Source organism: Cornus florida, unplaced genomic scaffold (genome assembly GCF_030987335.1).
Source record: "Cornus florida cultivar Cherokee Brave unplaced genomic scaffold, ASM3098733v1 CherokeeBrave_3.0.0_Hap2_Chr10, whole genome shotgun sequence".
Classification (NCBI taxonomy): Eukaryota; Viridiplantae; Streptophyta; class Magnoliopsida; order Cornales; family Cornaceae; genus Cornus; species Cornus florida.
In genome coordinates, this window is record NW_026775580.1 from 76,482,323 (window position 1) to 76,495,709 (window position 13,387).

At 34.8% G+C, this 13,387-nt stretch overlaps 1 protein-coding gene across 1 annotated transcript; it reads right to left on the minus strand.

The window, feature by feature from the left end:
- Nucleotides 1-2,146: 2,146 nt before the first annotated feature.
- LOC132276419 (enoyl-CoA hydratase 2, peroxisomal) lies at nucleotides 2,147-13,168 on the minus strand. The gene is made up of 12 exons (XM_059777832.1): nucleotides 13,003-13,168; nucleotides 12,777-12,879; nucleotides 10,184-10,206; nucleotides 9,900-10,005; nucleotides 8,705-8,775; nucleotides 8,443-8,515; nucleotides 5,486-5,525; nucleotides 3,819-3,891; nucleotides 3,596-3,746; nucleotides 3,351-3,421; nucleotides 2,561-2,734; nucleotides 2,147-2,398 (listed from the first exon to the last, which is right to left on the minus strand). Exons 2-12 carry the CDS (start codon nucleotides 12,831-12,833, stop codon nucleotides 2,311-2,313), a joined length of 927 nt encoding a protein of 308 aa, XP_059633815.1. The 5' UTR covers nucleotides 12,834-12,879; nucleotides 13,003-13,168; the 3' UTR covers nucleotides 2,147-2,310.
- Between the last annotated feature and the right edge of the window lie 219 nt (nucleotides 13,169-13,387).

Sequence of the window (13,387 nt, forward strand, 5' to 3'; positions counted from 1 at the left end):
TGTTATCGAAGAATTTCCATACCAGTGAGTCCCAGCTCACTTGTATGGAAATTAATTTGCATATTTATTTCATTAACTTTTTTTGTATATATAAAAGAAATGAAAGTTTCATCTCAAGTAAGCTGGGACTCACTGGTATGGAAATTCTTCGATAACATCTTAGTGGATAGCCTAATTTTTAATAACCAATGGGTCCAACGAAGCTGAATATAGCTGCATCAATTCTTTCAATCAAGAAGTTTCATTTCACTAATCCAGGAACTGCCCCCACCATCATCTAATCTAGATTGCATTGAATGGTTGCCTAGTCCTACCAAAGTGTTCACAATGGCACATACCCTAAGCTACTTCAACCCTTCATCTCTAATTTTTCCTTAGCATAAAATAGTGTGGTTCAAGCATCATGTACCAAAGCATAGTCTTATCCTATGCCTAGCTGTGCTAAACTAGTTATCTACAAGCACTATACAAATAGCTGTTATCTTTGTAATTCGATTGGAAATCCATTGACCATCTCTTTTTCAAATGTGAGTACACTTTCCACATATGGAGGTTTATCCAAGAGGTCGCTGGATTTTACATTATGCCAAACTGCTGGTCAGAATTGCTTTAGTGGTGCTCGTCACATTAGAGTTCATCAAAATTTTTAGTTCACAAACTGTTATGGGCTGCAGTGGTATATTTTATTTGGATGGAAAGGAATGCAAGAGCATTTAGGAATCAGTCAACTTCATCCCACAGCATTATAGCCCAGGTGGAGAGTTGTGTTAGAGCCAGACTTGTAACAATTAAGCTTAGAAGTAGTTCAAAATTGAAGCAGATCTCCTCTCTGTCACAGCTGCAGCTTCTCTTCCAGCAGGGTTGTTCCACAGCTTGTGGACATTCCTGGCTATTATCCCAAAACAATGGGAGGGATGGTAATCATATTATATATAGCTGAAGGATGCAATTGCTGGTGTGGCTCTCATCTGCTGCCATGATTGATGTATGTAATTTTTGATGAGTGTACATAGTTGATGTGTTGATGTAGTTGGGGTTGTCACGTTGGTAAAAGATGTCTTTTGCTAGAGTTTTTCTTTCTTTCCTATTTGGGACACAATGTACATTATTTCCTCTATATATACAAGCTTATTCTTTAACTAAAAAAAAGTAATAATGAGTGGTTTTGATCTCCTCACGGAAGGAAGAGTTCTTTGGTACAATGGAAAAATTAAAAATTAAAAAAAATAGAGGATAACATTTTATCGAATTTGATTAAATGAAGTTCAAAATAAAAAATAAAAATAAAAATAAAAAAACCGAATTGACTCGATACCTTTTTGAAGGTTTGTCTTTTATAAAACTAAAATAAATTTAGCACTAATAAAATTTTATTAAAAATATTTTTATTTCCTTTAATTTTTGAAGGGATAAAAAGGCATCAAATTTTAACATATTCCTCCAAATCCTTTCCATTCCCTTTCTTTTCCTTTCAAAAATATTACACCTAATACAAAAAAATCATATTCCACTATTTCCATTCTTTTCTTTTCCTTCCATTTCTTTCCAACCAAACTGTGTTTTAGTGAATGAGCTTCAGCTTTTTTTTTTTTTCCAATGCCCGAGAAAGAAGATAACAGAAGCCATTTCCGGGCAGGGATTGCAGAGGAAAAGGTATCTCGTGTTTCCCTTCTTCACAATCACGCTCTCATCCGTGACGAAGTACGGTGTAGCATAGTGACCATAAGGACAAATGGTTGTAAATTTCATGCGAGAGGAAGATAAAAATAAAAAACCCACTCGTATCTATGCCTTTCTTGAAAAGGCTTTGTTATTTTTGTGTTCTGATCACCAAAGCCCTGTTCACAAAATCTATACGTGAGGCTACAGAGTCATTTTATAAATGTCAAATGGATTGAATGTTGAAGAACCAGAAAGAAAAAGCTCTTTTGAGATTTCCTCCTCTCCCTCATAGGGCTTGTCTTTTCTCGCTGAAAACTCCTGGACTAAGAGAGGTGAACAAGCTCAAAAGGAGACCAACACAGATCCAGGTACGACTGAAAACCATTCGACGATATAATCTCAGCACATTTTAATACAGAAAATTGCAGAATATGCAATTACTTGCAAACTGATGATATTTTCTTGCACCAAAGAGAAATAAAAATAACAAAATATGATCTCTCTGAATTATTCATGAAATATCACAAGGGATGGTCCAAAGTACAGCTTATCTAGATATATTTATTCTGTTAAGAACTCTAGGAACAATTCTTCAAATGGCATACACGATTTGAAGTTTTATTTTTATTTGAAATGCCGCATGAGAATTTACAGCGATGAAGTTATATGATTGAGATCTACGAAGCCAGAAAGCACTGCCTTGTTCCGCTCTTTCACCCGTACCTGATATATAACCCTGCACAATTCAACTTCTTTTAGGTCCTCTAAACATTTAAATAGGTCTCACAAAGGTTGATCTGTCGTTAAAACATAAAAAGCTTTAACTATTACCACTAGGGACACAGAGGTGACTCTAAACAAAAACCAAAAAATTGTGAGAATAAAGTAAAAACTCTACCTCAAACCTTCAAGCCACATCTCTGTGATCAACGTTTCCCAAGGGTAGACATGTAACAGGAATCTGCCTGATATACTTTTTATCATGTTTTGGTCCCCTCTGCATATACATCTGATAATAGCCCTCACTGCAAAGCCTAGTGTGCACAACCCGTGCAGTATTGGGCGAGAAAATCTTTAACAAAATAAAGCACAATAGAGCATGAGTTGGTTGGATTGCCAGTGAAGACAAAATAATATCATTCTTTTTCATATCTTAAATGCAAAAACAACAGTTTGAAATTAAAATTCAAAAAGAAAAGTAAATAATGCCATGTCATTGAATTATTAAGTGAACCTCAACATGAAATAGGTAATGAACTCCTTTCATATCCCCACAGAAAACAAAAGCAGTTTTGTTTCAAATGATGCCAAAAACAGAATTGGAAAATATCATCTTCACAGTAATTCTGGGTTAAAAGGATTTCTTTCTTTCTTTCTTTCTTATTTTCTTTCTTTTTTCTCTCTGTTGTTCTTTCTAATTATGGCAATAAATGAACCCTAACTCTATTCCTGCCACTCTAAATTTCATGCCTGCGCCTCTAATGTAACTCTTAGTAGTTTTGCACACATCGCATATATGCAGACATGCATACACACATGCTACAAGTACTTCAGCTACAAATCACTTTAAACAGGTCATAAAATTAATTAGCAAGGCTGGCTGCAAACAATAAGATAGAAAGTAATATATACTAATATCAAAACAAGGCTAGATATTATCCAGTTTCAAGACAGGCTGATGCACCAACCCTGCAATTTCCGCAACCATAGGATCCGAATGCAAAGGGTTATAATCACCAGATAGCCTATACAGCAACGCCTGCATAAAGCAAGGATAAAGTTTAGGATCTGTGAATAAATTCAGATATCAGAAAAAATATACAACCTACTTCATTCCATATAAATGCAGGGCATAATAACACCACAGTATATATGGCAGAGATAGATTAACAATTTCATAATATCATTTTCAGATTAAAAGTGAGCTACGTGCCTGAGATGGCTGGGTACATTCCTCAAATATTGCAAAGGGTTGACTTTTTGGAATTTTCACAGATGAAACCTGTTTGATTGGATTCTTAGTGTATGAATATGGGTGAGACGACTTTGAGAAGCCTCCAATACCCCTCAAATACACAGACATCCTGCAATGTAAATTCATTGCTGTGTTAATTTGCATAAAAACAGCTTGAGACAGTCATATAAAAAGAGCTTACCGGTTCATGCATAGTGGTTCATCAGAGTCTTTCTCATAACTTACAATTTCAATCTCGAGAACAGTTGCTTTACCTGCATGTGGGTAAAACATCTACATCATGTTTATAAAGTGTTTTGTCCTTAAACAGATTAAGAATACGACTTATAATCAAGTCCTATCTTCCTGATATCTTTTGTGGAGAATATTTGAACTTTCAAATTGATGCATCATAGAGATCCCCTTCATTGGAAATCATTAAGTTTCGTACAAGTAATTTGTCTTGGAAGCGTGCATTCTTCCTACCACAAACAGAAAAGACATACTTTCCTTAAGGCAATAATTAGAAAAGCCACTATTCTTTCCCAGCCAGAGAAACTATAATTTTTCTTTTCCTCAGACAAATGCAGGACCGAAACTAGAGACCCTGATATAGAGATGCGCAAGGCCCAAAATAGATCTAAAAGGAGGGTCAATAGATCTCGTCTATTTTAACTAACAATATCTGACTTTTAAATTATCACAATAGTATTTCCAAGTTTACAATATTAATCAATTAAAGCATAGAGAGCAGAAAAAAACAAACCAAGTTATACATGAACGCACAATTTTAACGTGATAAATCCCAAGGGGAAAAACCACGGGACCTAATCCAGGCACAAATCTACTACAAGAAAGAAATATTCCAAATTTACAACTAGGTTACCAGTTTCCCAAACCATAGGAAACCCCTAGTTAATTCCTGACACAGGCTAATCCACCAAACTCTCCACTAATTCTCCAAGTACAGTCCACTCTGTCAACAGATTGTGATCCGCTTCTCCACAAGAACTTTAATCTCTTCAGCTAGCCGTCCAACTTGCATGCTCATTGTGTATTGAATTCTCTATGTTATTTTAAAATTTATAATATTCAACACCCTGAATAATATCTCACCACCTACTCTAGAAATATATGCTCTCTCAACGTGTAGAGCAATATCTGTAGCTATATGTCTGTGTTAAGAGAACCCAAAAGAATTAGGGTTTCTTAAATGTAATCAGAAAAGGAAACCTAAGATGCTAAGCCTTTTAGAATTCTGATTTGAGAAGTTTTTATAAAAATATTTAGTACCATTCGATTGATCGAAAATTATTGTTCAGACTTTGATTGATCGATCGAGCTATTCTAGACTCGATATTATTAGTCTGGGAACTTTCTATCGATCAAAATCGATCAGGCCATTCTGTTTTTGTAAAACCTTCTTGTTTAAATATATTTATTTCAAAAACAAAATCATGTTAATCCAAAAACAACTTCATGCATTCCAAACATTTTTTCATGAATCAAAACGTGTACGCATTTTGCCCTCAAATGAGAATCCATGATTATGAATCCAAATTAGTGAGTTAATTATTCAAGAGGTGATTTACCTTTTTGCCCTTTGATGTATCTTCATATTCTGATTGTCTTTGGACATAGGTACCACCACTACCTACCTAACTAAACTAACTTTAATAAACAAACAAAAATTAAAGATAAATAATCAGACTACACCTTTTGTTACGAAATTTTCCTAATGTCAAATTCTAATCCTGTCATCCTCTTTCCCTTCTCTCCTTTTTTTTTTAAGGTCCAATGACTTCCAATAAATAGATAGAAGTATTATCATAACATATTAATTTGCTAGTGTTTCTCCTTTATACAAACCTTTATCATGCAATCCAGAGATATATGCTTTGTTTTGTATCTGCATCAAAAACATTGAGCAAATAATTAATTATACCTTGACAAATCTTGAAAAGATAATAATAGATATGGTTGATCAATCTTATAAGTAAAAAGGAAATAACAATGAATCGTAGCACGTGTGACTGTTGGCTATTCTACAGGCACTGCTGTGTAATATATCATATATAATTAATAACACAAGTTCAAATGTCCTGGAAATTTGCAACATCAATCCTACTCCACAATTTAGCAAGTCAAAAGCTATATCTTCCAGTGGAAGATCAGATTTCAAATCCAATCTCACTAATACCAACCACATTAATTTCAGTCGCCACCCCTCCATTTAGCGACAAAATTTGAACCTCACATCTTTTCATCCACAACCTCTTTGGTATCTTTAGTTCAGACCATCTCAATCGGTTTCCTTTTCCTTATTCATTACATTATTCCTATTTTCTGAATGTGTTGCATCTATAAATCAAGACTTATGAATATATCAGTATAACCCATCCTTCCCCAAACTATATCTATGTTGTTTGGATAATCATTTCTTATGTGCTTAACAATCTCTACCCCTTGTATGCATAATTCTCTTAGAGCATCACGAGTGCAAAAGCATTTGGATACTATCTCTCCAAGTGAGAGCATAAGTGATTGGTGTGGGCATCTCCACTTTGTGAGGCCCACACCATATTATCCACTCCATTCTCCAAATGTGGAGAATGGGGTGGATAATATGGGTCCAAACTGGTGGGCCAATGTGCAAAAGTGGATATAATAGCGGAAGTTATGATGTGGGCCCCACAAAGTGGAGATGCCCACACCATGGACTTTGAGTATCCAAATAAAATGGATGGCCACATCAGCACAATTGCTAACATGGCACTCCATTTTCCTGCAAAAGGAGAGCCAAAGTGGTCTCCCACTCCTGATGCTATTAAGATACCTAGCATTCAAGGTTGTTGACAGATTGTCAATCCGGCACACTATTCACCTTGATTTGATTTCTTGGTAAGGAAAATTGTGTGTGTTCTTTGTTTGACTTGGTTTAAAATCTTTAGATCCCAAGAACTTCTATGTAACCTCTTAATAACATATATCAAAAAATTCAATATTTACTAGCTCACTTATGAGTTATGGATCATCATTTCAACTGCAAAAAATTATATAACTTGAAACAAACTCCAAATGTACACGTTTGTGTATGGCATACATTTCCTCGACAATGTCAATGTATTTACATAACCTCTACTCCCTTCCTCATGTCTATGAAATATGAGAACTGCATCAATAGACTACATGTAAATTTTATATCTATTTAATGATTATACTAATATAGCATGACTAACAAGTCACCACTGTATTTTATTCAATTAAAACGATGTGAATTTATTTAAAATAGAATAAAAAAATAAATAAATAACATGCATATATTTTCTCTTCATATCAGGAAAAAGAAAGAAAAACGAGTGATGCTATTTGCCCTTCAAATATAGTGGCTGGCACTACAACACTTTTTCTGAGCAAATGAAATAACATAATCACCTTTTTTCATTCCTCCAAAACAAAAGCCCATTATACCTTTCTTCCCTCTCCCAATGGAACAATAACATCTCAAATATCTTTTTCTGGTGCATACCCTTTTCTTTCTCTCTTTTTCTTTTTTTTTTTCCCTAGTTGATCTCATCCATTTCTCATCGTGGGCTTCTTCTTTTTTTCTTTTCTATTTTTTTTTTTTTCCTCCCTATATGGGAGAATCGTAGAAAAAATAAGCCCATGATGAGAAATGGATGAGATCGCTGCTGTTTGTGATGGTATAGAAAAATGGGGCAAATTGGGCAATAATTGGATAATTTAGATTACACTAGGAAGATGGTGATAATAACGAAACAATAACGATTCAAAAGACCAGATTGTGAGAATTAGAGTTGTGGTGACACAAGAAGAATAGAATCATACATTGAATTGCAAAGGACTCTTAAGTACAACAAAGTTGGAAAGTTGCAATTGCAGCTACATTGATGTTTATATTGCCGGGTATGTAGCAATCTCCTATTTAACTATATTTAAGTAGCTTCATTGTGGATACTCTCAGCTTTGCTACAAAACATTGGATCAGTTTTGTAAATTTATATCACCACTTACCAGCTTTTTACTAATTCTGGTGAACGGCATAAATAATTTGGTAACTCTGGTTGTGGCTTTATTTTTCTCTAGCTTCCTTATTTTATTTTATCTACTTCCATCATCTTTCCATGGGCAAATATATGAGAAGACCAGTTGGTTTTAGGTTTCGAGTTCTAGAAGCTAGACATATAGGGGTAGAATCTGCTGGAGTAAATCTTTGGTACTCATGAAGCATCTCAAAATACAGAAGAACTACTACTGACTACACTCCCAAGGGAGGTACTAGAGCCTCTATCTTTGCATTAAGAAAGGATGATTCGGCGTGTTATAATGCTACTACTCAATGAGATCTTATCTCCCAAAAAATCTGGTTTAGTTCCAGATTCTCATCAACAGAGATTGCAGAAATAGACACTTATGCAAATAAGAGTATCTTTATACTGCGCATAAAGATACAAAATTCTAAGATGTTTTTTTTTTATCAAAACATATAAAAACAACTATACAGGAATAAATCTTTCCACATCATCATGTTACTGTAAAAGTGTGACAGATAATAGGTTCCCTTGGTAATATCTCCGATTTGCATTAAAATGAGCTGCTAGCCTACCATTAATTGTCTTAGGCCGTTAATCTTTCAGAAAAACAGGTAATTAATAAGACTGAAGCTCTCAACTTAAGTAATATAATGTTGGGCTGAAATTATACAAATTTAAAATCAGTTTCACATCAAATACAGGACATAAGCAAACAAGAAAGAATATTTAGGCACATTATCTTCATCAAGAGCTTCTGGTTAGGAGGCTTACACAACCACTAGAAGGAAGTGCCTTGTAAATTTCTATGTATTGTTGTCCGTGCAATAAAAGACGTGGATCAAATCTAGCAACAGAAAGCAAAATTTTAGTTAGTTTTCAATTTACCAAGGCGAATGCATGTATCGATGATTTATATAAAGGAGAGGTTATGGCCTAACAGGCTAACAACATAGTTTTTGTAAATTATCAAATACCAGTGTGTACAAAGATGGAAAAGAACCTCAACCCCCTTTTAAGATACATGAATACATACCGCAACCCTGGTAGCTGAGAAATTTGAGACGCAAGTCCATGAGAAAATAGAGCAGCAAAAGTTGGCAGGACCTACAAAGTAGGAAATTGACATGAAACCTTTCTTAATTTTGCAGTCAATGCCATCAATTACAAAGCCACAAGACCATCACCCTTTTCGAAATCTAAAATAATCTTGACATGCCACAGGAAGAAAACAGGCCACTGAAAAGAACGTCCAAGTTTAAATTAAATCCATAAAAATTCCATTAAATAAAGTGAAAATTATAACTATTCTATTTTAAGATAGCTACCAACAATCTTCAAACCAAATACGAGACTTGAGCAGATCTTACAAAGATTTTGATAAGCTAGAATAAAACAGAAAATATAAGTGATATAACCTACTAATCTCACTTTTATCTTTTGAAGAGAAGGAAGAGAGATAGAGATCGAGAAGAAGGCTACTACATAGTGTAATCAACATTTATATTATACGGACTTAGATACATGTGTCTGGTGTAGGTATGTATCCAAGTACCAGATTACCAAGTACCCACCAGGGACATGGAGACTCTCACTATATTCATATTTTTTGAAGTTCTTTTGTTTCTTAAGGTGAAGTGGTATTATTTATACAACATAGAGCATACAGTTTGGGCACTCCACTCATTTTGAAGCAATATTGTAACCAAAGGAACTTGATACATAAGTTTTACGTATAATGATATGGCAAACTTGAATTATTGGAATTAATTACAAGAAACATATAGAACCAGACAACCGGACAACATACCCCATACCCATACTCAGATGTAATGTGTTTGACATAATTGTTGACTTTAAGATATAATCAAATCAAGAGTAAGTGATAAAGAAGAAGAAAAGAAGAGAAGAAAGCGGATAAGAGAAAAAGAGAGAGAGATGGGGAAAGAGAGAGAGAATGAAATAATACTTTCATCCTTCCACCACATTCTATTTATAATAACAAGTTTTAGAAATTACACATAAGTCCCAACATTATATTAGTAATAACAAATAAGCCCCTGACAACAATAATATCACATGTATTTAAAAAGAATCCGTGTAACATAATCAAATGTTAGGTTTATATTTGATACATCCTTACAGCACCTTGGGTTATTAATAACTGATGTTTATGTTCCGAAAAACATGAAACAATTCCATGCAAACCAAACTGCGTGAATCTGTAGTACCTGAATAGATTGCTGCCCATCTGGGTGGTAAACATATTTGAGGTCATTTTCATCCAATGCATCTTTTGCACATGCTCCAATACCTAGAGCATAGAGTGCTGCATCTCTATTTATAAAGAGAAATATCACCTTAACTTGCCAGGACCAAAGTATGAACAAGATACATAAAAATGAACTACAAATTTTGAACAACTACGATAAACTGAAGAGAATGCACATGATCATTGTAACCAGTTCGATCAAGGACCGTGTATTATAGAAGCAATATATGACAAGGGCTGTACCTTTCAGTATAGGTGTATGTCGCCTATCCATCCCATATATGCAACAGCGCAGAAGGAAATAAATTATAACCAATATTGATAAATGAAATTTTAAAATCATATTTTAAAGCAAGACTGTTGTTCAAATAAGACAATTCCTTAGCACAAGCAGTTACAAAATATGAAGATAAACTGTCATAAGAATGTAAGGTCAATAAAGGCATAAAACAAATGATATGATTGAAAGAGTGTGTCTACTTGTAGAGAGACCTCGGACATTTCAATGAAAAATCAAACTAAGAAAAACAAATGAAGCTTTCAATGTTGGGATGGACGATGGCGAGACCAAGAGTAGGGATGGCATAATACCCCGCCCCGTTTAGAACGGTTATGGGGTGGGTGGATAAATGGTTTTGGGAGAGGGATGGGGATTAGAATAACCCGCATTGTTATGGGGTGGGGATGGGGAAAGGTCACCCCGCCCCGTTTATATTGACCAATTACAATTTTTTTTTTTTTTTTTGATAAGTAAAATGTATTAAAAAGCGTTCAAAAGGGGAACGCGTCCCAAGCTATACAAAGACAAAACGGAACCTATGAACTCAAAGAGCCCATGAAGTCAACAGTATCCTCAAGAGAAGAGTAGTCTCTCCCCCTACCCCAACAAAAAAGAGTACAAATAATAGAAAATTTCAGCACCCCAATGGAGGACTCCTTCCCATCAAAAGATCTTCCATTCCGCTCTTTCCAAAGGCTCCACCAAATGCAAAAAGGGGTCACCCTCCAGAAAACTCTCGCCTGAGCCCCCACCCATTGGCCCCTCCAAATGTCCAACAACTCCCGAGAGGTCCGAGGCATGACCCAATGAATACCAAACAAGCCAAAAATCATACTCCAACAATCATGAGCCACAAGACAATGCAACAGAAGATGATCCACTGACTCCCCATTAATCTTGCAAAGACAACACCGATTAACAATGATATGCCTTCGCTTCCTCAAGTTGTCCAAAGTCAAAATCTTACTCCAAGCTGCAGTCCACACAAAAAAGGCCACCAGAGGCACACAAAAAAGGACTGGACCTGTACCCTCCACCTCCTGTCTGTAAAGGAGAGCCAAAAACCCAGTGACATCATCCAACTCCCAATCCTGAAAAACTCGCCGGAAGCGCACATCCCAAGACAGCCTTCCGTTATTAAGGCGATAGCAGTCAGCAACGACCAATTACAATTTTATCCTTATACTTTGTTTTATATTCAATAATATTAGGTATATATTAAGCAAATCCTAGTTTATTCTATTCCAGCAACAAAATGTCCTTTTAAGAATTATTTTTATTTGAGAATTTCTATGTATTATTTTGATATTCCTAAAATAATATCAAGTCTCAAGTCCTAATTGAGAAGTTGAATCTTGTTTTTATCCGCATAAGACAAAAAGAATTATTACTATAGTTGAAATTTTGTTTTCATTATTTACTTTTGTTAAATTCGATACAATTACGAAAGTAATCTACAAAACCCGCTCCGCCCCACCCCATTTAATAAACGATTTTGGATGGGGATGGGGGTACCTATTCTAAATGGGGATGGGGATGGTATTCCCCAACTCAAACCGCCCCGTTGCCATCCCTAGGCGAAAGCCACCGCAACTAACTCTAAACAAGCAATCATTTCAAGGAGTTGTAATGCAAAAAGCAGTCACCAAAATATCCATTCAGAAGTCAAATGTTCCCAAGGCAATTTAAAAATATTATAGAAAAAGACACTCAGATGTGGCTCAAGTAAAGTGATCAACTAAATAAATCCTTCAAAATCTAAAAAGAAGAAAAGTTATCTCCCGGAGTGGTAACTTTCAAAACCTGTTTGTTGCTGTTCAGATGTGTCAGTGTGTGTGGAGTATATATATGTATATACCATTTTGTGGTGGGATAAGTAGAAGTGTATCAATGCTCTATCCACTAGATGGACTGTATTAACAAACTAACAGTAAATTTTGTAAGAATAATGGAACAAAAGCCACCAAAGAACACCTGATGCTGAAATTTCAATCAACAAAAATAGGGATTCTTTACGAAGTCAGGAGTTCGATAAAATCAGCTGACTAAATCGAATTGACAATATTCTATGAGACACTATAGTATGGTAGAATCAAATAAAACTAGAACCTTATGCTAAAGAAGTTAAAAACAGAAGTATAAGATTCAGGTCAACATATATCTGTCTACTGCATGCGGAGTAATTGATCAAATTCGCAGGAGTTCATATGAAGAAACACTTATGTTATCCCATTTTTTAAAATTGTTTATTCAGCAGCCGCGGCAAAACCAATTACAATCTGGTGTAAGTTTCATGGTAAACAATGTCAAATAGACTTCTTCATTCTTTTTTTGGGTATATTTTACCTAGCAAAGCACAAGTAGTTTCTCTTTTGTGGTCAATCAATATAAATTCCACCTCTTGTATTCTAACAGTAAAACTATACCAACGTTCATAATATGGTGTAGAGAAGTTTGAATTTCTGACCTTTCACTCTTAAAAACTAAAATAAAAATTAATGAAAACTTGGACAGCAATGATTATATACAAATATTGAATTGGAATAGAAATTGTACCTCGGGGAATTTGTGAGAAATGATAAGCTCGGGATCGATCACTGAATCGTCGGCCATGAGAACTGTTGAAGATAGTTTCGAGACTTTTTTTTTTGTTCAAGTTCTACAATAATTGCAGACAATAAAATAGAATTTGGTTATTATAAACCCTAATTAAGAAACAGATACAGATACAGATTCATATAAAAGAAATTTGAGGAATTAGAAAAGAAAGATCTTCATTTACCTATGGATATGTTTTCGAGTATTTAACGCTATCGTCTAAAAAACATCGATTCCACTATGAATGAAATACGAAAAATAATATATTAGGACAAGATTAGTCAGAGACGAGTGAGAGAGATAGTCTAGATAGATAGATGGATGTACTTTGTTTTCTTCTGTTGTTTAGTGTTTCGATAAATGGTGAGGAAAATAAATGGGAAGTACAGTAGTGACGTGACATGTTCGATTTGGTTAGAAAAAGGTCAAAATTGTAAAACGGCCCCAGCAATATAAAAACTGTGCATAAACATATATTAAGGTTTAAAAAATAACACACAACGTCTCAACATCTCTCAGCGACAATCTTTAACCTTCCCGTTAATTGAGCAAGTAAAAATGTCCCCTGA

Excerpts from the sequence above, each read along its gene's own strand:
- LOC132276419 (XM_059777832.1), bottom strand. The coding sequence starts at position 12,833 with ATGGCCGACGATTCAGTGATCGATCCCGAGCTTATCATTTCTCACAAA. Across the intron at positions 8,516-8,704 it reads TCTCAGCTACCAGGGTTGCG|ATTTGATCCACGTCTTTTAT; the intron begins GTATGTATTCAT and ends TTCTGTTGCTAG. Across the intron at positions 2,399-2,560 it reads ATGTGGCTTGAAGGTTTGAG|GGTTATATATCAGGTACGGG; the intron begins GTAGAGTTTTTA and ends TGAATTGTGCAG.